The sequence below is a fragment of the Lepidochelys olivacea genome (genome assembly GCF_965140295.1).
Source record: "Lepidochelys olivacea isolate rLepOli2 genome assembly, chromosome: 3".
In the NCBI taxonomy this organism is placed as follows: domain Eukaryota; kingdom Metazoa; phylum Chordata; order Testudines; family Cheloniidae; genus Lepidochelys; species Lepidochelys olivacea.
This window is the reverse complement of record NC_140413.1, coordinates 36,190,847-36,218,188: the sequence shown is the minus strand read 5'-3', so window position 1 is coordinate 36,218,188 and position 27,342 is coordinate 36,190,847. Positions and strand designations below refer to the sequence as shown.

The following is a 27,342-nucleotide window of genomic DNA, read 5'->3' as shown; positions in this document are numbered from 1 at the left end:
TAGTTTCAGAGAAATCTAATCTGTAAAATGAGTTATGCTCTAGGAATTATTTTGGGGAAGTTCTATGGCCTGTGCTATACAAAAGGTCAGATTAGATCATCATAATGGTCCTTTCTGGCCTTAGAATCTACAAGTATGGGTAGAATCTGACAAACTCATTCTAAAGACTGTTTTTTTGCTGTCTTCATTTGGGTCATAAACTTCCATGTAATTTGATTTTCCAGGGCCATATCTTTAAAATTCAACAAACAGGTTGCAGGTTGGGAGGGTGGGGGTGGAGGGACCAAACCTTAATATAATTCCCCAAGGGTAAATGTCTGCTTATGGTTCAATATATCAAATAGACATTCTAAAAATACTAAATACAGTAAGGTACTCTAAAAGCAAAATGTGGATTTGAAATAAACTTCTACATTAACCAAGATCTCACATTATCACAGTGAACTGTTAAAATAGACCCTAAATCAAAAGGATTAGATTTTTCTAGTGTTTATATTTTGTGAATTAAGTTAATACCAATCACGTTATGATTTTCTTTTGTTCTATTTTTGTTTTAATCTTCTCAACAAGTAAAAATATTGCTTCTGTTAATTCTCATCTTCAAGCTACTGTCAAAGTGGCTGCAGGGTCCAGATTTATGTTGCAAGTGATTCTGCAGCCCAAATTCCAATATGAAATGCTCAGCTTCTCTTGACTACAAAAATATGAATATGTAAGCGTTCAAAAATGGAATGGTTAATCTCTTAAGGAATTTTTTAAACCTATGGGTGAGATTCTCACCTTGCTCTGGCCCCTTCGTATTGTGTAAAGGGGCCAGAATGATGTAAAGGGGCTCTCAAAGCCCTGGATCTGGCCAAGGGAGACCACTACCCCAGGACAGAAACTGATCTAAGGACCCCCCTGCCTGTGCTGGCTCAAGGGGTGTGAGGAGCAATTGCACGGGTGCAGGCTGCAGCATGTAGCATTGTGAAGATGCTGGGCAATGCAACTGCCATAAGGCAGCCCAGGAAGGGTGCTGTAACTGAGACAGCCCTAGGGCTGTGTAAATTATGTTGGCAGCTACAAAGCAATCCAGAACTCAGAGTGCAGAGATGTCTTAAAAGCCACCTGACCCCCTTCTCCCTGTGCTGCGCCTCTTAGAAATACAGCCCAGAATCTCACCCGTCATACAGCTGAAAATACCTTACTAGAAATTAGACTCACATTCCCCAACCCTTAATTCACAAATTATACAAGAAATAGTCATACATTAAAACCATTCCATGATGCAGAAAACTGATGAATCACAATAACATAAACACAGCTAGTTTGCATTGTTTTTAAACAGTAAAATAATTAGCAGAATAAATTACATAAACCGTCCACGCACAAACAGCATGCAGATAATTTATTCTACCAGTGGGAATGCTCCTCTAGTGTCTTCACTGGCTCTGTGACATTTCTAGTATCCCAGAATTTCACCTTGCAGTCATCTCCGCAACTAGCCAGGTAATACTGTTTATTGGGATTAAAGTCTAGGTCCCGCACCAGCTGTCCATGTGCATTTTCTATGTAATAGATCTGTCTGTAAAACATACATTAAGAATTGAAGGTAGTATGAAAGCTAACTGCAGTCTACTGATAAAAATCTGTTTCTCTAGTAACTTGGTTAATACTTTGGCACTGACAGAGCTAGGCCACATCTATACTATAATCTTTGGTTAATGCAAGTTACATCAGCATACAGCCATTGAGTCTGTACATCGCTTGTGGGCGTGCACACTTGGCTGTTTGCTTTGGGATGGTACGTACTCACCAGGAGCGGCTGCGTCAATGCAAAGTACAATGCACCATGTGTAGGTGTCCCAGTGTGCCACACGCCTTTGTACAGCGCAATGTCTTTTGGGAAATTTTCACAATGTGTTATGGGATAGAAGTGACTCGGCCAGGGATCTCTGAGAAATAAGGGTCAACTTCCTAGTGAGCAACTTTCTCCGCCCCACAATGCTAAGCATATCCCATAATTTTTGCACCTTTTTAAAAATACCTACAAACCCTGTGGCATTTTTCCGTGTTTGTCACCTATGATAGAAGCCTGCAGAGCTCTGCACTGTTCTCATTAATGTTGCAATGATCTGCTGGTATTTACAGAGCTGCAGAAAGTACTGCAACAATGGGAGACATGACAATGTCCTTGAGGACAGTTTGCTAAGAGACACAGTGAAAAACAATTCAAGGTTGTTAGTAGAATTCATGGAACAGTTGCAACAGTGAAATGCTGCTTCTGGGCCCGAGAAACAAGCACTGGCTGGTGGGATTGCATCCTAATGCAAGTTTGGGATGATGAGCAGTGGCTCAGGAATCTTCAGATATGAATGACCACATTCCTGGATCTATGTGCCAAGCTCGCCCCAGCCCTCCAGTGCAGGGACACCAGACTGAGAGCTCCACTGGCTGTGGCGAAGTGAGTGGGGACTGCACTGTGAAAGCTTGCAAATCCAGATTGCTACCACTCTGTGGGAAACCATTTTCGAGTTGGAAAATCCACAGTGGGGGCTACTATCATGCAAGTGTGTAGAGCCATTAAATAGTCTCATCCTATACAGGACAGTGACTCTTGGCAATAAGAAGGACATAGTGGATGGATCTGCAGCAATGGGGTTTCTGAACTGTGATGGGGGTGACAGATGGCATGCATATCCCTATTTTGGCACCAGCCCATATTGCCACAGAGTACGTTAACAGAATCGGGCTATGTTTCGGTGGCTATGCAAGCATTGGTAGCTCATCAGGTATGCTTTCTTGATATTAATGGGGGCTGGTCAGGGAAGGTGCATGATGCTCGCATCTTTAAGGACTGTTCAGAAAGCTGCAAGCAGGGACATTCTTTCCACTGGTGGATTACCATGGTAATACTGAAATGCCAAATACTAACTTTCTTCACCCTCTCCCCCATTCTATTCTCTTTCCCCTATCCTCTGAACATATGTCAGGCTTACCCCAATCTTAAAAGACCCTCCCTTGACCACACTTGTTTCTTCAACTACTGTCCCATCTTCTTCTTTCCCCTTTCTTCCAATCTTCTTGCAATTTAGTCCCACTGCCTGGACTTCCTCTGATTTAATTTTCTCTTGGAAAATATGTTCTGGTTTCCATCTTCTCAGCTTGACATACACAGCTTTTATTACAATTACTAATGACCTCCTGCCCTAGCGTGAAGGCCTTTTTTTCTGTTCTTTTCCTCATTCGTCTAACACCTTCAGCTTCATTTTCTACCCACTCAAGGGGTTTCTTGACAGTATTCTCCTGCTTCTATTCTAGCTCTTCTTCAGTATCTCCCTCCTCCGTTTTCCCATTCTCTGCAGATTTTTATCCTTGGTTCCCTCATCTTTACTCCTTTATTCCTTAGTTATGGCTGAATTAATCTACTCTTATGGTTTCTATTCCTACTTCTGCCTACTTATAGGAGCTTTCTGCAAGTCAGCTAGTCTGGCTCCCCTTATTGATAAGAACCTGCTTTTTTCCCCAATGCAAATCAGTTATGCACTTCTGCTCTGTCCAAGCTCAGAAGCTCCATGGGTCTGAAGAGTCCCTCCTGCAGAATTCAGTAGCTTAAAGAACAGATCCTATGCAAAAATCCTGGCGTACAACTCAGTCCCATGAGCTCCTAAACTCTGCAGAGTGGAAGCTTCAGACAAATCTTGGGGGATGTCAGAACTGTGGTTCAATATGTCTATACACCAACAGGTCCACATGCAGTTGGTGCAACATTTTCATACACATATAAAACGTGGGGAGCTGGGGCAGAATAGTTAAACTCCAGGAAATACAGTCACTCTACTTAGTTAGTAGACAAATCAGACTAGCCTCTTTCTAGAGATACCACAGTCTCTTTAGCTCAGAGTTATTCTTGTTTGTATTTTTTTTTTCATGTAGATTGCAAATAGTTCATTGTCTGAAGTCCATTGCTCTTCAAACTGGTTTTGGGACTGTCTAATCTGAGCTGTGATTTGTTCTATAGCTTCTATTTTGTTTAGACAAGCTGTAATTGTGAAGTTTGCTTTTGTAAACCATACCGTAGCATTTTTCTTTCAGTTACTGTTAATAACCTGAATAAATATTTTTCATTGGTGTTTACTAGGATACCTCATTAAACACAACGTTCAGAAGATTCCTCCATTAGGACTAGTAAGAAAGAGCATAAAACTTAAATGTATTGTGTGCATGGTCTTTAGCACTTAAACATAGTTAGGCTTTAAGCTCAAGTGTGAATACAACATGCTGAAATGAGATAATTACAGAAAACAAAGGAAAAGCCCCAAAAAATCCTTCTCCTTTGCCCTTCACCATTACCTCCTATATGTTTTTATTAAAGGCAGCCTTATTTATAAATATGAATTTAGATTTTTGCATGTCCTCTTACAGAACAATGAAAATGACAAGATGCTAGAAAAACAAGAAAAAATGGTTTTTGATGATTGTATATATGTATAGTTAGCTTTGCTTTATGAAATTAAATAAACCTTTTTAGCTTGGGAAACATGGGGACTTACTGCTGCACCCTGGGCTTGCAGGAGCCACAGAACTAAATTTGAAATCATCCCCCCTTTAAGGCAACAGAAGTTATTACAAGACATCCGTTTTCTCAGTTTAGTGATAAATTACTGTGTGCTAAGGGGATAAATGGTATCTTAAAAAAGCTTGCAGGCTTCTGTTGTTATGGCAACATATGTGCACATCACCACTCCTTTGCCTATCAAAATCACAACCAGAGCAGGTAGAGAGTCCCTAACTTGGTATATCTGCAGCATTTTGTTTATCTTGGCTCACTTTTTTTTTTAAATAAAGTCCATAATTGTGTGGAACTAGTATGTTATAATCTTAGATACAGTAGTTACTAAAATGGTAAAAGTAAAAGGTAAACTTACCCCCAAAGATTAAATTACCTTTAACCATCATACTATGGAGATAACAATTAGTGCACCATCAGTACCCTGATTTAAACAGACATTGATTTTCATGCTGAATTATGAAACAGCTCTAGTTTAAGCAATACTTATATTGTGTATTGAACCATCACCTTGGGACTACTGCATAGTTCAATGACACTCAATACACAAGGTAGATTTGAAGCTTAGAAAAAACCCCATGAGTAAACCTTTTACTTGAAAGCTCTGAATACACCAACAATGCAATCCAAATCCATTCCATTTACAATTATTTATGCAGTCACATCTTTTCTATCCTTTTTTTCAAAAAACAAGTCAAAAGTGATGAAAATTAACCTCCAGTAGAGAGTCTATTCTTTAAGAACAAGAGAGCAAATTTTTTTGTTACCTCATACTTCGAGTATCCCATCCTCGAATGGCAGTATCATTAGCTGTTGCAACCTGTGTACAATTGTGGTGTGGACTCCATCGTCCAGACGTAAATTTTAATTGCCCTTTTCCTTCCAATGCAGCAGAACTGGAGAGCTGTGCATTAAAAAAAATGGGGTATTTACAAATAAGGCTAAAATTAAAATAAATGCAGGCACAGGAGAAAAATTGCAAGCTGACCTATTGCTCCAAGTGCAAGAAAGTAAGGTAGAGATACTAGGATACTAATGGGGGGGAAATAAATAAACAAACACACACGTAAAAAAGTAAGTATGTAACAACCCAGACCAGTAAGTTTGTTTTCTAGCCCACACAATCTGAAGTAATTTTTATGAGGCTTATCCAGTGTAAGTTACTCAGCAGACAATGGATGTAAAGATCATTTTCTAACCTTCTTTACATTTCCAAAGAAAATTAAATTGTTTCATATAATTTGTTGAAACTTCATGGGAGTATTCAAACATCTGAAGATGGTTAACAAGCACAGATATATACGTACATTCAGTTACATGGAATTGCTCACAAGATATATCAATACTCAATGTTACTCAATACAGGAGTCCCAGGTTTAATCTGCACCTTCATTCAGTGTGCCCAGCCATTTCATAGCATCCTCATCTGAGCCAGAAGCCCACTGTCAAGTAAGTCAGTGGGCACTTGTCAAAGATATGTGACAGAGTCTGAAGTTGCCACATCTGCATTGTGGGTCATGAGAAAAACCCCATTTGAAGTGATTGGCCACATAATTGCCCTGTCTTGTTTGAAACTGGTTCAGGGATGACCACTGGTACCTTGGCAGGTCAAAACCTGGTGGGAAGATGGTTGGGTTGGTATGAGAGAGTGACAAATGACTGTCGTCGCTGACCAGTCATTAAGCCAAGCAGATGCCAGCATCTTGTCCTGTGGAGTCATACGTGACCATAAAGGGCATCCAGAAGACATACAAATTGGTGGGTGGTTGAAGAGGTCAGAGTAGAGAAGCAAGTCACTGTCCTCATGGATCTTGGCCAGGAGCATAATGGAAACCCCTTCATGGTGAATATGGGATGGTGCTATGTTACTAAGTATTGGCAGCCCTGGCAACAGTTGCACGTAAAGTCCTGGTAACAATGAGCAGAGCTTCAGTAAGTTCTACATAGACCAGCCTTGTGTGAGATGAGCAACACAAGACAGGAGCACAGTATTCTGCTGTTGAATAGCAGAGAGCAAGGGCTGATGTTCTAAGTGTCCGGGTGTTCACATCCCAGGTTGAGCCAGCCAGTTTTCTGAGCATGTTGTTTTGAGTGCTAGTGGTCTTATTCAAGTGACTGCAGTACATCAATGACCTATCCAATATCAGGTCAAGGTAAACCAGATTTGGGTCATGCTGCAGGTGTTGGCCGTTTAATAAAGGCCAATGTAATTTTAAAAAAATTAAAATCCTGGTCCATTAGCATATAATCTACTACCATATAGTGAAAGGTGGATGATAGGTCATATGGCGAGAGTAAAAAGTTCTCGTTTCAAAGTACATAAGGAGGCTTGGAAGGGAAGCAGGACATAGGTTAGGATCTCTGGTTTCCTCTCTGCACTCTCATTCACCCTCTCAACACTGACAGAAAGACCACAATAGGTAACTGACTTTCCACAGAAGATGGGAAGATAAGTTCTCTCCAAGCCAAAGCGAGCAGGAAGAGGCCTTAAATATTGGAGGGTCAGAGTAATATTATTTAATTTAAATACCCTTGCTAAAATTAGGGGTTTGTATTTTATATTTTAAAGAAAAAAAATAAACCAACCTGCTATTAGTCACAGCACAACACTGTACAATTTCCACATGACTAAGCAAAGAAGTTAAAGATGGTCATTTTGTTCATCCCCCTCCTTTCACTGCATTCTCTAAGTGATTTATGTAGAATACATTTAAATTGCTTTAGTGATACATATTCCACACACTATGAGATCTCACTGTAAGGAACTTTTGACCAATACCCAGAGCCTAACTTTTCCATGGCTCAACTCCATCCCATTACTTCTTCCCCTTCCTTGTTTTTTACACTCCACTTACTACTATAATTTCTAAATATTTGAAGTGAGCAAGGGTTAAAAGAAAGCTTATTATGTTAAGCGACCGTATTGAGTTTTCACAGGTATAACCAAAGCGAAACATATCTAGCATCCATCTACTTGTAGGACTTTTAACAACTTCAGGTCTATGTTGTCAATATTGAAGAGATGTGATGCATAAGTTTATGCTTTATCATATTATAACAACATACACCTTTGTATTTTGCAAACCTTTTACTGCATCTGATAATTCAGACACAAACTCCTCCTCACTGGGGATTTTAAACTTAGCAATCGAGAAACCTTCAAAGCCAAGTACAATTTTTCAACCGCTGAAATTATTAAACTGGCTGAGATGTGCATGTCTTCAGAAACCTTTGCAAAGTATTTGTTTGTTGTGGTATAACAATGTAAGAGACCTATATGCATGGTTATATTTTGCTTATGTTTCCACCTTTTGAGTACACTTATGCCAAACAGTACTGTGAAAATTATTATTTGCTGTCCGAACAGTTTTTAAATCTTTTTGAACTGAAAACTTTCTGTTTACCTTGGTACTCATGGTTGGTCTATCAATGTGGCATCTAAACATCTTTCTCAATAAAGTTGTCACTGAGCTCCAGTCGAAAAGACAGAATTCATCATGGAAAGATATTTCCTTTAAGTCAGGGCTTTGAGGCTCCGAAAGAAAGTGGTGCTGGGAAACTCACACAATTGTAATTGAGCTGTTTCAACTGTGTGGTTAAATGGGCACTTTTCTTTAGTGCTGTGAATCCAGCACCTACAAGGAGCACTTAAGTTTGTTTACATAAAATTCTGGTGAGCTTTAGAAGAATCCACAGATATCAACATTTGTCATCTTCCAAAAAAAAAAAAAAAAAAAAAAGACAGCCCTTGATGCACTTCGAGCCAAACACCTCCCCTATTGCATTCAAAATGGATATTCTAATCACCATACCAAGTCCATTTAGAAGATGGCTTCCCACCGAATTCAAGGAAAGAATCTCTCTTGACCAAATTCTTTTAAAAGATTATTTTTATATTTTTCTTTAACTATTTTAGATCAGTACATTTACCACACTACTGATGTAATTCAGACAAGTTTACAACACTTGCCCTGATCACCACAAGGGATTACTCCCTCAGCTACACATCATTGTTCCATTAAAGCAGGCATTAAACAGTTTGTCCATTATCAAGATCTGCATAAAAAGGGTTCTTCCTCAACAGAAATTAACGGATGTCCACCCATTTCTCTACAGGTTGTCAGTGATTTCATTGTGGTCAAGCTTTTAAAGCCCTTCTAATATCCCCTACATCCTGTCAGAAAAGCTGAGGTTTTCCCTTGTTCAGGTAAGAATGATCTTAGCCAGGTAGGTCTGGACACAGTTTTAATGACTCGCCACATCCCTTTTTTAAAAAGCTGCAGTTTATTGATAAAGAAGAAATAAGATGGATAACATTCATCCATTGGATTCAAGATAATAAAAATATACTATACCATACTGTTTCTGTGTATGTATCATTTCATATATAGGATTTACTCCAACCTACACAGAAGTGCACAGGACCTGAATGGGTCACCTCAAAAATTAAATTAAGCTTATTTAACCTTGAGAAAATAAACTTAGATAATCAGAGGGAAAGAAACAATAACACGGAAAATATACAAGAGTTCCAAATAAAATAAAACCACACATTTCTGTCTTATTTTTTCCGTATTTACTCCTGGGGTAGGAAAGCCTCCAAGCATTGTGTATCCAAAACATACCCCAGTGGATTAGTTCTGTCAGTTTTAGGAGAGATTTTTCCCATTTTAGCAGACATTTTAGGAAACTGATCTTATCTTAACCTCCACTGTCTAAAGTATTATGCACAGACCTTGTGACCCTACACTTTAATGCACAATCCCTCACTGGTCTGGATTGAACCCCAGAACATGACAGACCTCTTCCACGCATCTAAACGTGATTTGGGACTGGCACACTTCTAAAGATCAACCTTGATTCAGGTCTGAAATATAAAGGAGAAACTGTATACATTTAGAATTTGCCATTCCACCCCAGTTCTTCTCACATAATCCTTTCACCACTTCTATGAAATGAAACATACTTTTTCCAAGAAGAGAGGGAACACATTTACGGTTCAGGTCAAGTTGCCAATCAACTCAACACAGATTCCTACTGTAAAAAACATTATTTCAAACAAATCTTTCTTCCCCAGTGGATAACCATTCTCTGAACCTCTCATCCACACTTCTACAGCCACTGTTACACCACAACCCACACCACACAAAATGCAGTCAAAAATGAATTATCTTCTACTAAACTGATAGTAAAGAGCTACATAAGAGTCAAACTGTCCGCACCCTGGCTCATGAGTCCTGGAACAGAAGAAAACTCAGATGGCACTGAAATAAGAGCCTGTGGGAAACAAATACAGTTTCAAAACCTTAGCTTTGGTTTTCCTTTGTACCTGAATGTGAGAAGAGGAAGACCGAAAGGAAAGGATCTATCTTCATCTCTTACTTCCCCCTCTCTGAAGGGGAAGGACGTTGATAAATTGGAGAGGGTTCGGGTAAAAGCCATCAGAAAGATTATAGGATTAGAAAATATGCCTTATGGTGACAGACTCAAGGAGCTCAATCTGTTTAGCTTAACAAAGGAAAGGTTGGGTAACTTGATTACAGTGTGTGTACCTACATTGAGAACAAATATTTAATAATGGGCTCTTCAGTCTAGCAGAGAAAGGTATAACACGATCCAATGGCTGGACATCAAAGCTAGTCAAATTCACACTAGAATTAAGGCGTACATTTTTAATGGTGAGAATTAATCAATCATTGGAACAACTTATTAAATGTTATGGTGGATTCTCCACTATTGACAATTTTAAAATCAAGATTGGATGTTTTTCTGAAAGATCTGCTTTAGGACTTATTTTAGGGAAGATCTGTGGCCTGTATTATACGGGAAGTCAGACTAGATAATCACAATGGTCCCTTCTGGCCTCGGAATCTATTATTTTGGAGGGAAGGAACAGAAGAGAAAGGAAGTTACTATATTTCCAGTAGTGAATAGAGAAGGGCCTTATTACAGGTCTTGTCTACATAAACAATTAGACAGGGGAAGCTGGGGTGTGAATCTACAGGATACTAGTTTGCTCCTAGTTGACCCTGCTAATTACATTACAGCACTTTGATCTAAGTCCTCTTTGAAACAAGACTAGCTCAAAGCCCATTAACAAACTGCTAATGTGCTACTCCTGGGGGAATTCTGTGCCAAAAAATTAAAAATTCTGCAAAATTGTGCATATTTTATTTGTCAAAATAACAAAATATAATCACGGCAGTTTCAATTATTTTGATCATTTATTTTGGTATTTATTTCAAAATATCTGTGAACAAGTATGTCTGTAACAATGCAGACAAAAAAAGATTCAGGAAATGTTTTTGAGAAACAGATTCCTTACTAGGCATATTAATATATAACTGAGTAATAATTCATTTAAACTACAATACAGAAACATATTTCCTACACCTCAGAAGCAGTGCAAAGGTTTGGGGAAGTCTGGAGTAATGGAGGAACTGAGGGAGAGGGAAATCATTGCTGGGAAGGAGCCTGGGAGTGAACGTGGAGGGTTGTTGGGTCTGGGTGCTAGAAGTATGGAACAGGTTTTTGGGGAGGCAGAGGAGGGATTGTTAGGTAGTTGGGGAGCCTCTCCCATGCAAAACCTGGCTGACCCCTAGTCTCTCCCACTCAGGCACACCTGCCCCTATCCCCATGTGTCCCTGCACTCCCCTTCCCCCATCTCCATGGGTCCCTGCACCCCCATTTAGCCACCCCTTCTCCCCACATCCCCATGTGGCCCTGCATCCCCATTCCCATTTAGTCCCTGTCCCAGTCTGTCCCCCACAATAGCCTTTTTGAGCCCTAGTCTATGTGTCCGTCCCCCCCCCAGAAGCCCCATTTGCCCCGCTCTATCTGTCCCCTCCATATTCCATACCTCTTCACCTGGCCCTGCAGGGCACTGTGAAGAACGCAGCCTCTCCTCCTCCCTATTGGTGCTACTATTGTTGGTGAGCTGGCTGCCCTCTGTTTTGCAGTCACAGCAGCCCTGGGTTGGTGAAAGGCATAACTGCAGAGGCTCTCTGGCAGAATGTATTTTCTAGAGAGGAAAAAAAAAATCCACTGGGGACCTGAATTTGGCGCGTGCACAATGGCACAGAATGCCCCCAGGAAAAACGTGCATCAACAGACTCCACATGGCCAGTTAGACCATTACAGGCTAGTTTCCCACCCCCCTCTCCCTCAGCTTGCTGTTGTTTAATTGTACATGTATACAAGCCCTTACAGTAAGGGATATTTTGGATCCCTGTCTGTCCATAGCTGAAAACATTCAGTTTAGAGTAAGGAATATACAGAATGCAGAAAGAGGAAAGACACCTGTTAATATGCCATCCTTAACAGCCAAAATCTCAGACCTCAAGTTATCTGAAGTGGCTTACACATTGTAATTTTGAAAAGAGAAAAGCTTATTTGTTGTATATTTTTAGGGTATGAAAGCAATGCATATAATATTCCTAAATTGTGTAAGAAACTCACATTGATTTTAGGATAGATATCCAAGAGAAAATAAAACATGAAAAGAGAGTGGAATGATAATATATGAGGGCTCTGATCAAGCAGAGCCCTTAACTATGTGCTTAACTGCTTTACTGGATCAGGGCCTAAATTTGGTGACATACAAGGAACTGTAAGTTTATAATGTAATAAAATTATATAAGAATACTTATTTAACAAGTGAAATAGAAAAATCTGGGGGAATTTAAGGGACATGAGACGATCTACACGGTTTTGTACCTGAATAGCCCTCATGGAATGATGAGTTTCAAAGACAGAAAATATCTTGAATGGCCAAAAGTCTTCCTAGTTTTTAAGGACAGGTTTGAGTGTATTAAATTATGAAATGTCTGGCCAATTTATCAGGATTCTGTCCCACATCACCGAAATATCAAGAAGGAATCAGGTATTTCATTTTCTGCTTCAAGCTCTGGCTTCTCAAAGGCTGAATTGGAAAAAGGAGAACGAAGATATCCCATTTTCAAGCCAAAATGAAACTGAAGCCAAGTTTCCTAAAACAAACATATACCATACTTAAAAAGAAAAGGGGTACTTGTGGCACCTTAGAGACTAACCAATTTATTTGAGCATAAGCTTTCGTGAGCTACAGCTCACTTCATCGGATGCATACTGTGGAAACTGCAGAAGACTTCTGCAGTTTCCACAGGATGCGGCACCTTAGAGACTAACCAATTTATTTGAGCATAAGCTTTTGTGAGCTACAGCTCACTTCATCGGATGCATACTGTGGAAACTGCAGCAGTTTCCACAGTATGCATCCGATGAAGTGAGCTGTAGCTCACAAAAGCTTATGCTCAAATAAATTGGTTAGTCTCTAAGGTGCCACAAGTACTCCTTTTCTTTTTGTGAATACAGACTAACATGGCTGTTACTCTGAAATATACCATACTTGTTCACTATGTAAAACGCTTAATCTAGAGTTTATCATTCCAAAGTGGAAAGAGACTGCTGCAGAATTCATAAACTAGAGGTGAGATTGAATGGAATCTGAAATGTGGTTTCTATTGCATCAACAGTACGGTCCAGCAGTAAGAGCACCAGAGTGAGAGCAATGGGTCCTAGGTTTTATTTCTAGATCTGTCATTGACAAATTGTGTACCCTTGGCAAGTCCCTTGAGTTCTGTTCCTCAGTTTCCCCATTTGGAAGATAGAAGTAATGATTATGATTGCTATTGATAAATACATCAGAGGGATAAAAACCAGGAGAGGAGCAAATTAAATTAAAGTTGGCAGTGTTGGCACAAGAATAAACAGATATAAACTGGCCATAAACAATTTAGGCTAGAGATTAGAAGAAGGTTACTAACCAGCAGTGGAGTAAGGTTCTGGAACAACCTTCAACAAAAATAATGGGGGACAACTAGTTTTAAAATTATGCTTGATAAATTTATAAACTGTGTCATATTTCAGAGTAACTGCACCTGTATCCCCTCTCCACAGCCTCTACAGAGCATCTACTTAAGGTTTCTGTCTCCCTCATTGCTGACTGGGATTTCAAGGTACCACGGCTCACTGCTTTATACTGCAATATCCTTAGCAAACCAGTCTATCTAAAGGCCAGCACCTAAGCTTTTCTTTTTCTTCTGGGGCTCTGAACAGTATATTGCTAGCAGTTACAAGTTACCATGCAGCTTTTTCTAAGCAAGCACATTTATTCTTAAGGTAAAAGCACTACAGAGAAAACAAAAAAAAATAAGAGTTCTGTGACAAAGCTCTGTCCTTGCCTCCGTGGGTCCTGCGTTTCCTGGCAGATTTCGCTAGCCTCAGAGGCTCACCGTGACCCTGCACGTAACCCTTCTCTCTCTGGAGACAAGGGTCACAGTCTACTGAGCCATTTTCATCATAAGCCAGCGAGGGAGGTGAGGAGAAGTTATCCTTCCTTGCACAGTCTCTGTTGTCTCCCAATCTCAGTGATTAATCAGGGGCAAAGGTGTGTGTGGGGGGGGGAGGGAGTCCAGGCCCACCCTCTACTCCGGGCTCCAGCCCAGGGACCCTAATGGTGTCAGCTATGGTAGCTGACCTTTTAGAAACATGACATGTACAATTCCCTGGGCTACTTCCCCCACAGCAGCCCTCACTTCCTCAAGCTCCACTTCACCCTTCCCTCAGGGCCTCCTTCCTTGTGCCTGACATGGTGTGTACTGCTCAGCCTCTCCAATAGCACAACTTCCTCCCACAGCTCCTGACATGCACACCCACCTGACTGACTGGGAGGCTTTTAACTAGTTTCAGCCAGCCCCTGATTGGCTTCAGGTGTCCCAATCAACCTAGCCTTCTCCCGGCCTTCTGGAAAGTTCTTAATTGGCCCCAGGTGTCTTAATTGACCTGGAGCAGCTGCCATTTAACTTATCCTGGTACCAGGGATTTGTTTAGCCTGGACCTAATATATCTATCTCCCACTACTTTTCTATAGCCATCTGGCCTTGCCCCGTCACAGTTCCTGTACGCATGCTAGCAGCTTACCAGAGGTCACACATGAGTCTAGCCTGTTTCTGTGGTCTCCTAGTCACAAACACAGAGTCCATTTCTTTTCCATCACGTATATACCTTTAATTCTCAGTTTCCAAACATGACAGGATGTAGCTCAGGTGTACAGCAGGAGGAGCCTTTCACACAGCTTTTCTTCTCTATGCAGCTTACCCCCTTACTTCCTGTTCCTCCCAATTATATATCCTCCCCTTTACTATGCCAATTACCACATTAGACCAGCAACTATGACCTAGGGTCAGTAATCCCCACCCAGAACAGGTTGACTGATTCCAATTAAGCCTGCAGCCTTCTCTGTGCTGCAGCAACTTCAGGGACGGTGACGCTACAACTAGCTCTCCATCACAAGGTGTTTATAGCCGGAGTGATTCACCTTAATCACCCCACACCGGAGGAGCTAAAAACAACCCTCCCTTCCTGGAGTTGCACACAATCCATGGCCCAGATTGATACATAAATCATTTATAACCTTAACACAATACCTTCCCCCAAATGAAATTACATGACGGGATTATCTGCAGTAGTGGGGGACTAGATTCAATCATAGAATCATAGAACTGGAAGGGACCTTGAGAGGTCATCTAGTCCAGTCCCCTGCACTCATGGCAGGACTATATTATCTAGACCATCCCTGACAAGTGTTTGTCTAACCTGCTCTTAAAAACCTCCAATGATGGAGATTTCAGAACCTCCCTAATGCAATTTATTCCAGTGCTTAACTACTCTGACAGTTAGGAATTGTTTCCTAATGTCCAACCTAAACCTCCCTTGCTGTAATTTAAGTCCATTGCTTCTTGTCCTATTCTCAGAGGTTAAGAAAAATAATTTTTCTCCCTCCTCCTTGTAACAACCTTTTACGTACTTGAAAACTTATGTCCCCTCTCAGTCTTCTCTTTTCCCAACTAAAGAAACCCAATTTTTCCCGATCTTCCCTTATAGGTCATGTTTTCTAGACCTTTAATCACTTTGTTGCACTTCTCTGGACTCTCTCCAATTTGTCCATATCTTTCCTGAACTGTGGTGCCCAGAACTGGACACAATACTCCAGTTGAGGCCTAATCAGCGCAGAGTAGTGCGGAAGTATTACTTATTTTGTCTTGTTTACAACACTCCTGCTAATACATCTCAGAATGATGTTCGCTTTTTTTGCAACAGCGTTACACTGTTGACTCATATTTAGCTTGTGGTCCACTATGACCCCCAGATCCCTTTCCGCAGTACTGCTTCCTAGCCAGTCATATCCCATTTTGTACGTGTGCAACTGATCGTTCCTTCCTAAATGGAGTACTTTGCATTTGTCCTTATTGAATTTCATCCTATTTACTTGAGACCATTGCTCAAGTTTGTGCAGACCATTTTGAATTTTAATCCTATCCTCCAAAGCACTTGCAACCCCTCTGAGTTTGGTAACGTCCACAAACTTTGTAAGTCTACTCTCTATGGCATTATCTAAATCATTGATGAAGATATGGAACAGAACCGGACCCAGAACTGATCTCTGTAGGACCCCACCTAGTATGTCCTTCCAGCATGACTGTGAACCACTGATGACTACTCTCTAGGAACGGTTTTCCAACCAGTTTTGCACCCACCTTATAATAGCTCCATCTAGGTTGCATTTCCCTAGTTTGTTTATGAGAAGGTCATGTGAGACAGTGTCAAAAGCTTTACTAAAGTCAAGATATACCATGTCTACCACTTTCCCCCCATCCACAAGGCTTATTACCCTGTCAAAGAAGGCTATCAGGTTGGTTTGGCATGATTTGTTCTTGACAAATCCATGCTGACTGTTACTTATCACCTTATTATCTTCTAGATGTTTGCAAATTGATTGCTTAATTATTTGCTCCATTATCTTTCCAGGTACAGAAGTTAAGCTGACTGGTCTGTAATTCCCTGGGTTGTCCTTATTTCCCTTTTTATAGATTGGCACTATATTTGCCCTTTTCCAGTCATCTGGAATCTCTCCCGTCTTCCATGACTTTTCAAAAATAATTGCCAATGGCTCAGATATCTCCTCAGTCAGTTCCTTGAGTATTCTGGGATGCGTTTCATCAGGCCCTCATAGTATCATTAGTGTCCACATGGATGAGTAGCATGGGGTAGTAGTCAGACGGCCGGATGATCCTCAAAAATCCCTCCATAGCATCTCGGATATGGGCCCTTGGCAGGCAGCATGCTTCCTGGGATGCCATGTCAGGGTGACAGATGAGTGCCTCTGAAGAGAGTAACCAAGCACCACTACCTTACATTTTCTCCTGGGAGCGGTGGCTGTGATCCTCCCAGCCTTGTGGGTATATGGTTTTTCCTCCTCCACCTTTCCTCATCGCTCGTTGCCAGGGCAGCATATCGGTTTTCCGTCACCACAGTGGATGGGTTGGGAGTAGGGATGGAGCAGTGCCTGCTGCCAGAAGTAACCAGCTGCCTGTGTCCTCCCTGTGACAGAGCCATACCCTCCTCCCCCGGTGCTGTGACAGCCGTCGTCTGTAGCTGGATAGCTTCTTCAGCCTTGGATGTCTCCATATGAATACTCTTGAGGAACTAATCATGGGAAGAGATGCTCCTCAGGCTAGCCACCTCTTTCTGTAGCTCTCTCACCTGCTTCCTGAGAGATTCCACCAGCAGGCACCTTTCACACTGGATGGTCCTCCTAGCCTGGCTTTCTGTGAGTGGGAAATAAAGGCCACAGTCTATCCAGATCCTGGTGTGGATTTTCAGAGAGGCATCCATGGTTAGGCTGTCTGTCTGGATACAGACGCAGGTGGAGGAGACAGGAGCAGCATTGCCAGTGGTGATGCAGCTCTTCCTAACTTAGCGATTATATTACAACTCCCACCTACAAACTCCCTCTCAAACTCCCCTGTTCGCTAGCTAATCCAGAAGGTCCCTTCCAGTCCTATCTCATATGTTTCTATGATCATCTACCTTTGTAAAGTACTGAGACCTAAGGATAGAAAGCTCTATAATAATAATAATCATGACAACAACACTAATGATTTGCTGAAAATATGGCAGAATGGAGGTGCATGACATTTTCATTGAGAAAGTTCAGTACGTTTGACTTTTTTTGTTTTTCACAGAAACATTTCAGTTCTTTAAATGTACAACTCTGAAATATCAAACATATTACAGTCTTATGCTTTTGAATTATTTGAAAAATCATAAATAGAAATTTGAGAAATATCTAATTTAGAGAATGAGAAAATTCCCTTTAGACCTCTCTTTCTCCTTAATGAATTTTTGTAATATTTTATTAATTTCTACAGTGCCTCTCTCCCTCTCTTCAGCAGCTAGGCACTTTAATTACAGATAATAAACCACAAAAGAAGAACGTAATAAAAACAGTTCATCAAATGCTAACAAATTAAGCTTGCATCTTGCCCTGAAGGTTGCTAGACTAAAAACTCTGATGGACCTTCAAGTACAGTGAATTCCAATGTGAGACCCTTAATTGAGGAAGCCTTGCCTCCAAACATGAAGTATTCAGTATGTTCAGGTAGCACACACTTCTCATCATTACTGTCTTTACAGGTTATAGGGTGAAAGATGGTATCACAAGTAATGAAGTCCCTAAAGATCTAAATCGTTAAAGATCACCATCTGAGATAAATTAACTCATGGCAGTGAACCTCACCACTCAGGAAACAGGCAGCTGCATTCTGCAGTAGCTGGAGCTAGTAGGTGGGCTTCAGGGTAACCCTATATAGAAGGCACTGCAACAACCAAACAGGAAGTAACAAAGATATAGAAGACTTTTCTCAGGTTCATAATGCAATGAAATGAGTAGTCTTCTGGCTAGCTGGAGATGCTGAATGGCACTATGAACCATAATACTATCTGAGAATTCCAATCGGACCCTGATGCTTTCAATCATTTTGCATAAAATTGGATACATAAAATGAGAAGAGAAGACCCAGCCTCCACTCTTCATCCTCCATGTTTCTCATTACCAACAAGCATCCGTTCTGATCCAATTTGAGCTACAGGCAGTTCAACTTCATCCAGATTGCTCTTTAAAGTATATATTGGGAAAGTAATGACACTGTAGAACCTGAGTTCAATAGAAAAGTATTGTAGAGGCAAGTATCATCAGTATAGTGGTAACACAAGAGCCTTCTGATCACACCCTAATGGTTTCGTACTAGTATTGGGAAAACAAGGAACAGGGAAGAACACAAAATGGAAATTTGTAGGACCCCACATGCTAGTGTTTTTGGAGAGAACCAATTGCCCAGTAGTTGCTTTTAGTACTTTTCCAAGGAGTGAGCTGACAGAATTAGTATGGACACATTATCTTGTTCATTAAGAAAAAATAAACATTCATATCAATACAGTTTTAGTCCCATGCCAGGTGAACACTGACAAACAGAGATCAAAGAAAATTGTGAAATCCAAACAGGGCTGGTGCATCATCAATATTCAGAACTTCTACTGGTGAACCAGACAAACTATCGATAAAGATAGCAGTGCATCAAGGATCAGCACTGAGCCTTTTCTTGTTTATAGTTGTCCTGGATATCCTCACAAGGAACAGACAGAAGGAGGCACCTTGGTACATGCTGTTTGCAGATGGTCTATGCCAATGGTCCCCAAACTTTTCATGTCATGCCCCTCTTACCCCTGTCTGCTCCCCCACAGCTGCAGTTGGGAACTGGGCTGCAGCTCCGGGGGGTGGGGGAGGGAAAAGGGCCCGCAGACAGAGGTGCTGGGGCCAAGGCTGGGGCCAGAGCTGCAGCCAGGGCTGGGAGCCAGGGGCTGCGGCAGGGCCGGGGACTGCAGTGATGCCAGGGACCACAGCGGTGCTGGGAGCCAGGGGCTGAGGCTAGAGCTGGTGGCTGGAGATGTGACCAGGCCAAAAGCTGAGACTGTAGCCAGGAGCTAAGTTGCGGCCAGGGCCGGATAAGAGCTGGGGTCAGAGCAGGGCTGGGTGGTGCTCCCTCCCTGCCATGCCCCCCTGAACTTTCCTTTGTGCCCCACGGTTTGGGGACCACTGCTCTATGCAGTGAAGAGAAAGATGTAGAACAAGATCTGGATAAATGGAGAGAAGTGTTGGAGAGACATAGGATCAAAATAAGCAGAGGAAAAATAGAGTATATAGTATGTAGTTTCAAACACGTGAACACTGAAGAATTATCTTTGACGCTAGAGGGGCAGACAACAGGGAAAGTTTCAAGAACTGGATTCCACAATCTGGGGAAATGGAGGATGGAATCAGAGCTCAGATAATAAATGTCTGGCTCAGAAGGAGAGAGAGAAGTACTGTAGTATGTGATAAGAAAACACCAGTTAAGATTAAAAAGGAAAGTTTATAAAACAGTGGCTCATCCAGTTTTAATATATGGTGCTAAGCATCAGACAAAGAAGAAACATGAACAAATGATCTCTTCCATAGAAATGCAAATATTGAGATAGATGAGTGGTGTAAGCAAGAAAGACCGCGGGAAGAACGTATATGTTAGAGACATGCTCAAAGTAATACCAACAAATGAAAAAAAGAGGGAGTGCAAGTTCAGACGATTTGGTCCCAACAATTATGTGTGCAGGACAGTCCAAAAGACCAAAAATGAAAGAAAAAGACAGAGGCTGATCCAAGAAGTAGTGGAGGAATGTTGTAAAGCAGGGGTTCTCAAACTGGGGGTTGGGACCCCTCTGGGGGTTGTGAGGTTATTACAAGGGGGGATCCTGAGCGGTCAGCCTCCACCCCAAACCCTGTTTTTCCTCCAGCATTTATAATGGTGTTAAATATATAAAAATGTGTTTTTCATTTATGGGGGGGGGGGGTGCACTCAGAGGCTTGCTATGTGAAAGGGGTCACCCGTACAAAAGTTTGAGAACCACTGTCATAAAGGAAGACAGGTTAGCATGTGGTGTGCTAGAGAATATGGAATTGAACAGGTCACTTTGAAGGGAGAGGACTTGCAGAGCAGACTCCATGAATGGGATTAACACAGGAGGAGGAGGAACAAGAGAAAGAGAACACAAATAGGAAAAATGAGCAATTTAGGAACAAATTTAGGAACTCTGACTCATAATGAAACTAATATTTAGCAAAACTAGGGATAATGCATACTTTCCCAATATAAATGGTCAAATACATGTAAAAGGCCCAGAAAAATAGGCGACATAGGTCATTTTGGGGAGGCAAGACAAGACAGTTTATACATTTGCTGGCAAACAACTCACCACAGTTCTGGTATGAGTATTTTGTGATTGAGATGCAAAGAACATGCAAAATGTCCATGATTCAATGCCTCTGTCTATTTCATTCTATTGCAATATGTTTAGGACAGCTGAAGATGGAATCTACTTGCATAGGAAGATCTACCTGATTTAGTGACGTTGGAACTATAGTCCAGTTGAGGAACTTTTTCACTTTCTCCAACAAAACCTAAAGAGATCCTGTGAATTGTTTGGGCTTTGGACCTCTTCTCAGTTCAACTAATGATTATAAATAGCAAAGAATAACTGATTTAATTTGAAAAGGTCCTTATCCCTTTTGATTAGGATGAGAATTATATGTAATGAGACAAATTTACACCAGAAGAAAGCTGTAAAATTCTTGGATCATCAAACATTAGCAATTAAGATAGGCTCTTATGATTGTAACTTTGAAGATCTCATTACTTTCCTTAACTGATATGGATACATTGGGCCTGATTCCGCTTTCAGTCAAACCTGATTTACACTGAGGTAATTCAACTGACTTCAGAAGAATTATTCCTGATTAAAATGGATGGTGGCATATATGGCGTTATCTGAAAAAAGTTTGACTGGCAATGAGAGCAATTACTTTCCGATGGTTTGAGAAGCATGCACCTATAGAGGTACAGAAGCTCACTGGTCAATTACTTCTTCAATATTCTCTTCCACAACTAATCAAGACATCAGGACAGGATTGCTGCTGTGACATTCTAAGAAGAAATGATACCTGGGGACACAGGACTGGAAGGGTCCTCCTGGGTCACAAAGTCCAGCCCCCTGCAATCAAAGGTGATCTAGTTATGTAATCCTGTTAATAAATGTACCCATCTTCACCTTAAAATTAGTTTGCTTCCACTACTCCTACTGGAAGGCTACTGCAGAACCTCACTCCTCTGATAGTTAGAAACCTTTTAATTCCCAGCCAGAATTTATTCATAGCCAGTTTACATCCATTTGTTCTTGTGCCAACATTCTGTTCATCTTAAAGAGCTCTTCCTCCCTCCTTTGTGTTTATCACCCTGATGTACTTATAGAGAGCAATCATACTCCTTCTAAACCATTTTGCTAGGCTAAACAAACCAAGCTCTTTTGGTCTCCTTTCGTAAGATTGGCTATTAATTCCTCCGATTATCCTACTAACCTTTCTATGTACCTGTTCCAGTTTGAATTCAATAGTTTATCTTAGTAGGCATTGTTTATTGTATATTTTCTTCTGAGTAATTTGCTTGCAAATACATTGAGGAAATGGACATGGACTTTTTCCCTTATCTTGAAAACTTTTCTGGATACCTGCATCTGATGTCTTGTATAATTGATTATAACCTCCAAATCAACTGTGAAGGACTCCAATGGTCTTTCTTAAGGAGAGCTTTTACGTAAAGACTTTTTGATTATACATTTCATTTTTTGTTAAATCTGGTGAAAACAGATTTTCTGTGCCGTAGGTTAAAGCTGCATTATGTTTTGTACCTGTTTTCAAGGCCCACACAACTCTGTTCTGTTTTGTTAATCTCCCTGAGTAGCCTGCTTTTATTTTTACATACACAGACGTGCGCACAAACAGAAAAACATTTCAATTTAAAACTTTGTTTTTAAAGTTGTGATTTACTTCGTACTCAACAATCCCATACAAACAGGTTGTACAGAGACATAACAAAATCTTATCTGTATCTACATCACATTCATGTTATATGAGGAGGTGATGGCCTAAGTAAAAAATACATTTATCATGCACTGTTAATATCAATACCTGTTTTCTGCTCATTAATCCATTTGCAAGGGATTACCTCTAACATTTCAAATCTCAGAACAGTGATTTTTTTTAAAATCATCTTGCTAAAGAAATGTTTCCTCCTCCTCCCCTCAATTTTTGAATTTCCCCTCCTTGTTATGGGCAATATTTCATTCCTGGATCAGTTTTTCTACATATCAAAGAGCCATAGTTTTGAAGCCCAGTATTTCTCAGCACTGCGTGGCTAGAAACCTGAAATTAATCCCTTTGAAAAGGGAAGACTCCAAGCTTCCTAATGGAGCTCAACAATCTAGTCTAGCCCTATTTAAGCCTGGAAAGGCTGAAAATATTTGACTTAAAATTGTCATAACTTTAAGGATTAGAAAATCTATTTTAGATCTTATAAAGAGGTTTTTATGACCCCCTGTATGTCTCATACAATTGGACTCATAGTAACTAAAGCATCTAGATGGAAACATACCAGCTTTATAATAATTGATACATTTGGCCAAGATTGAAATGCTGGTAGATCTGTGATTTTGAGGGGAAAAGCCTTCATTGGTTTTCAAAATTCAGCTGTCAAAGGAGAACCCCTATCCACAAGTGGGTTCTGGTTCACTGAAGAAGCAAATATCATCTAAGGGCTTGTCTACGTTGGCAATTTACAGCGCTGCAACTTTCTTGCTCAGGGGTGTGAAAAAACACTCCCCTGAGCGCAGCAAGTTGCAGAGCTGTGAAGTGTCAGTGTAGACAGTGCATCAGCGCCAGCACGTTTCTGTGGCCCCTCAGGGGGAGGGGAACAGCGGGTCTCTGTGCACTGCTTGTGCCTGCAAGTACCGCCCCCGCAGCTCCCGTTGTGTACTTTGGAAACTTCCCCCTCATGGAGGTGGTTTTTTTTTAGAGATCTGGGAGAACTCTCCCCCAGTGCTCTGCCGCAACCACACAAGCCACGTTATATAGTGCTGCCACGGCACTGCTTTAGCATTGCTAGTGTAGGCTTGCCCTAAGTGAAACACTAAGAACATTGCTGGGGGCAGAAGACTCATCATGGCAGAACAAAAAGAACAGGAGTACTTGTGGCACCTTAAAAAGACTAACAAATTTATTAGAGCATAAGCTTTCGTGGGCTACAGCCCACTTCATCAAATGCATAGAATGGAACATATAGTAAGAAGATATATATATATACACACACATACAGAGAAGGTGGAAGTTGCCATACAAACTGTAAGAGGCTAATTAATTAAGATGAGCTATTATCAGCAGGAGAAAAAAAAACTTTTGTAGTGATAATCAGGATGGCCCACTTAGACGGTTGACAAGAAAGCGTGAGGATACTTACCATAGGGAAATAGATTCAATATGTGTAATGACCCAGCCACTCCCAGTCTCTATTCAAACCCAAAGTTAATGGTATCTAGTTTACATATTAATTCAAGTTCAGCAGTTTCTCGTTGGAGTCTGTTTTTGAATTTTCTGTTGCAAAATTGCCACCCTTAAGTCTTTTACTGAGTGGCCAGAGAGCTTGAAGTGTTCTCCTACTGGCTTTTGAATGTTATGATTCCTGATGTCAGATTTGTGTCCATTTATTCTTTTGTGTACAGACTGTCCCGTTTGGCCAATGTACATGGCAGAGGGGTATTGTTGGCACATGATGGCATATATCACATTCATAGATGTGCAGGTGAACGAGCCCCTGATGGCATAGCTGATGTGATTAGGTCCTATGATGGTGTCACTTGCATCCGATGAAGTGAGCTGTAGCTCACGAAAGCTTGTGCTCAAATAAATTGGTTAGTCTCTAAGGTGCCACAAGTACTCCTTTTCTTTTTGCGAATACAGACTAACATGGCTGCTACTCTGAAACCTTGAATAAATATGTGGACAGAGTTGGCATCGGGCTTTGTTGCAAGGATAGGTTCCTGGGTTAGTGTTTTTGTTGTGTGGTATGTGGTTGCTGGAGAGTATTTGCTTCAGGTTGGGGGGCTGTCTGCAATCGAGGACTGGTCTGTCTCCCAAGATCTCTGAGAGCGAGGGATCATTTTTCAGGATAGGTTGTAAATCTTTGATGATGCGCTAGAGGGGTTTTAGTTGGGGGCTGAATGTGACAGCTAGTGACGTTCTGTTACTTTCTTTGTTGGGTCTGTCCTGTAGTAGGTGACTTCTGGGTACTCTTCTGGCTCTGTCAATCTGTTTCTTCACTTCAGCAGGTGGGTATTATAGTTGTAAGAATGCTTGACAGAGATCTTGTAGGTGTTTGTTTCTGTCTGAGGGGTTGGAGCAAATGCGGTTGTATTTTAGAGCTTGCCTGTCGACAATGGATCATGTGGTGTGTTCTGGATGGAAGCTGGAGGCATGTAAGTATGTATAGTGATCAGTAGGTTTCCGGTATAGGGTGGTGTTTATGTGACCATCGCTTATTAGCACAGTAGTGTCCAGGAAATGGATGGCTTGTGTGGATTGGTCTAGGCTGAGGTTGATGGTGGGGCAGAACACTGATTCCTAGAGAAAAAGTTATTCAGAAATAATTGAAGTTTTCAAAGTACACGATGGAAGCAGTGTGCTCACCATGAGATATCAGAATATTTTAGATGGGGTTATGGAGGAATTGATGGAGCTTTCTATTGTCTTTCCTGAGAAAGTCCTAGAAACACTCCTAGCCTTTTCAAACTAAGGCTTTTCACAGACCATCCCAACACGCTGCAATCTAAACAACTCAGTCACATATTGATATACTACTGGCCACATACTTATCTTGGGCTGTCCTTTAGACTTCCACTGACTCTAATTTGGGTTATTCATATTTTTCAGGTGCAAGCACATAAGTGCTGTCCTTGGCTAAATTTCCTTTGTTCCTTTATCACTGACCTTGCCCCCTGGAGCCATTATTCTGCCATCAATCGCTGATGTAGTACAGGCATACTTCTATTTTGAAAGTAACAGAATTTATAAAATATACTAGCTAAGCAACACTAACTGAAATACTGATGGATCAGCAATCTTTTCAATCAGAAGCTGGATATTGCTTTAATGATATAAGCATTGATTTCAAAAGTTATGCTGAGATTAAATAATATGTATCACTTATATACCTCTTTTCATCGGTAGGTTGAAAGTGCTTTACAAAGGAAGCCAGTATCATTATCATAAACAGCTTTGTTGTGGCTTAACCAGCTAGATAGCCATGGTGAAGAATCTATTGTTCTCAAAAATCATCGGTAGACTCCAATACTGGGTGATGGAGGAAAGACCAGAAAACATAAGTATGTTCATAAATGTCTGCATGACAGAGAAAGAAAGTTAATTTAGGGGAAAGGAAAAGCAAATGGAAGGTATCTAACTGACAGCAACAAATTTTAGTAAGTAGAACCCTGGCCAAAAAATTAGGAAAAAGCCCTAACACTTAGACATTCTTTAGAAGATATTTTATTAAGAAAGTATGACTAATGACAGACTGGACAGCATCCTGAAAGAAATTATATTTGATATAGACTGGAATTAGGGAGAGGCATGGTAACTTTAAGATTGTGTCAGAGAGTGGCTAGGACAGTGAAAGTCTAATTAACATTCAAGAGAATCTTAAGCAAGGGAAGACAGAGCAGCCCAAAGGGAACATGGAAGGAAGAGAGGAAATGCTAAACACGTCTGAAAGAATCCAGCACTTCAATCGGACAAGGACAGCTATTGCATGCAAATAGACTTTATCCCAAAAAAGTAGTTTGCCAAGAGGTTTAAAGGTTCCTGTGTGTTACATAAGAGGAAATTAGAAAAATAATGCAGCATATCCAGCAATTACATCTCTTAATAAAAGTGAATGCAATGGGTATTATGCCAGAGAACACAGACTGATGAACTTTTTAAGGGCTGGATTAAGCAAATCTCATTGTCAATTTGCTAAAATAAAATATTAATTTGCAGCTCAAATGGCAATGTAGGTGGTTTGGGATACTGAACGCTGTAATACCTGGTAGAAGCTGTACAGGAAAGACATTAGATTAAAGAGCTGTATGTAAAGGATATCATAGAATCTAGGAAGATAAACATTTTCAGTGGACAGAACCACACAGTCAAATGTATATGGAAACAAAACCACGATGTGAATGTAAATATATTAGTGGGATTATACTACTGGCCTCTTAATCAAGGAAATGAAATTACATGCACAATGTTGAGAGGCAACAAAATGATAATAATGGGGGACTTCAAAGACCCACGGCCAAATGGGACAATGGGACAAAGTTTAGAAAAACAATTTCTTGACAAAAAGAAAAGGAGTACTTGTGGCACCTTAGAGACTAACCAATTTATTTCATAGAATCATAGAAAACATAGAATCTCAGGGTTGGAAGGAACCCCAGAAGGTCATCTAGTCCAACCCCCTGCTCGAAGCAGGACCAATTCCCAGTTAAATCATCCCAGCCAGGGTTTTGTCAAGCCTGACCTTAAAAACCTCTAAGGAAGGAGATTCTACCACCTCCCTAGGTAACGCATTCCAGTGTTTCACCACCCTCATAGTGAAAAAGTTTTTCCTAATATCCAATCTAAACCTCCCCCACTGCAACTTGAGACCATTACTCCTCGTTCTGTCATCTGCTACCATTGAGAACAGTCTAGAGCCATCCTCTTTGGAACCCCCTTTCAGGTAGTTGAAAGCAGCTATCAAAATCCCCCCTCATTCTTCTCTTCTGCAGGCTAAACAATCCCAGCTCCCTCAGCCTCTCCTCATAAGTCATGTGTTCTAGACCCCTAATCATTTTTGTTGCCCTTCGCTGGACTCTCTCCAATTTATCCACATCCTTCTTGTAGTGTGGGGCCCAAAACTGGACACAGTACTCCAGATGAGGCCTCACCAATGTCGAATAGAGGGGAACGATCA

The 27,342-nt window shown here is 40.9% G+C and overlaps 1 protein-coding gene across 3 annotated transcripts in view; it reads right to left on the bottom strand.

The window, feature by feature from the left end:
- EIPR1 (EARP complex and GARP complex interacting protein 1) overlaps nt 1-27,342 on the bottom strand; it is a 167,880-nt gene that overhangs the window by 18,177 nt on the left and 122,361 nt on the right. For all 3 annotated transcript variants that reach the window (XM_084622370.1, XM_084622371.1, XM_084622372.1), the window contains 2 exons: nt 5,317-5,453; nt 1,397-1,564 (listed from right to left, as the gene is read on the bottom strand). In XM_084622370.1, coding sequence (XP_084478496.1) covers nt 1,397-1,564; nt 5,317-5,453 — 305 coding nt within the window. The remainder of the gene's footprint in view (nt 1-1,396; nt 1,565-5,316; nt 5,454-27,342) is intronic.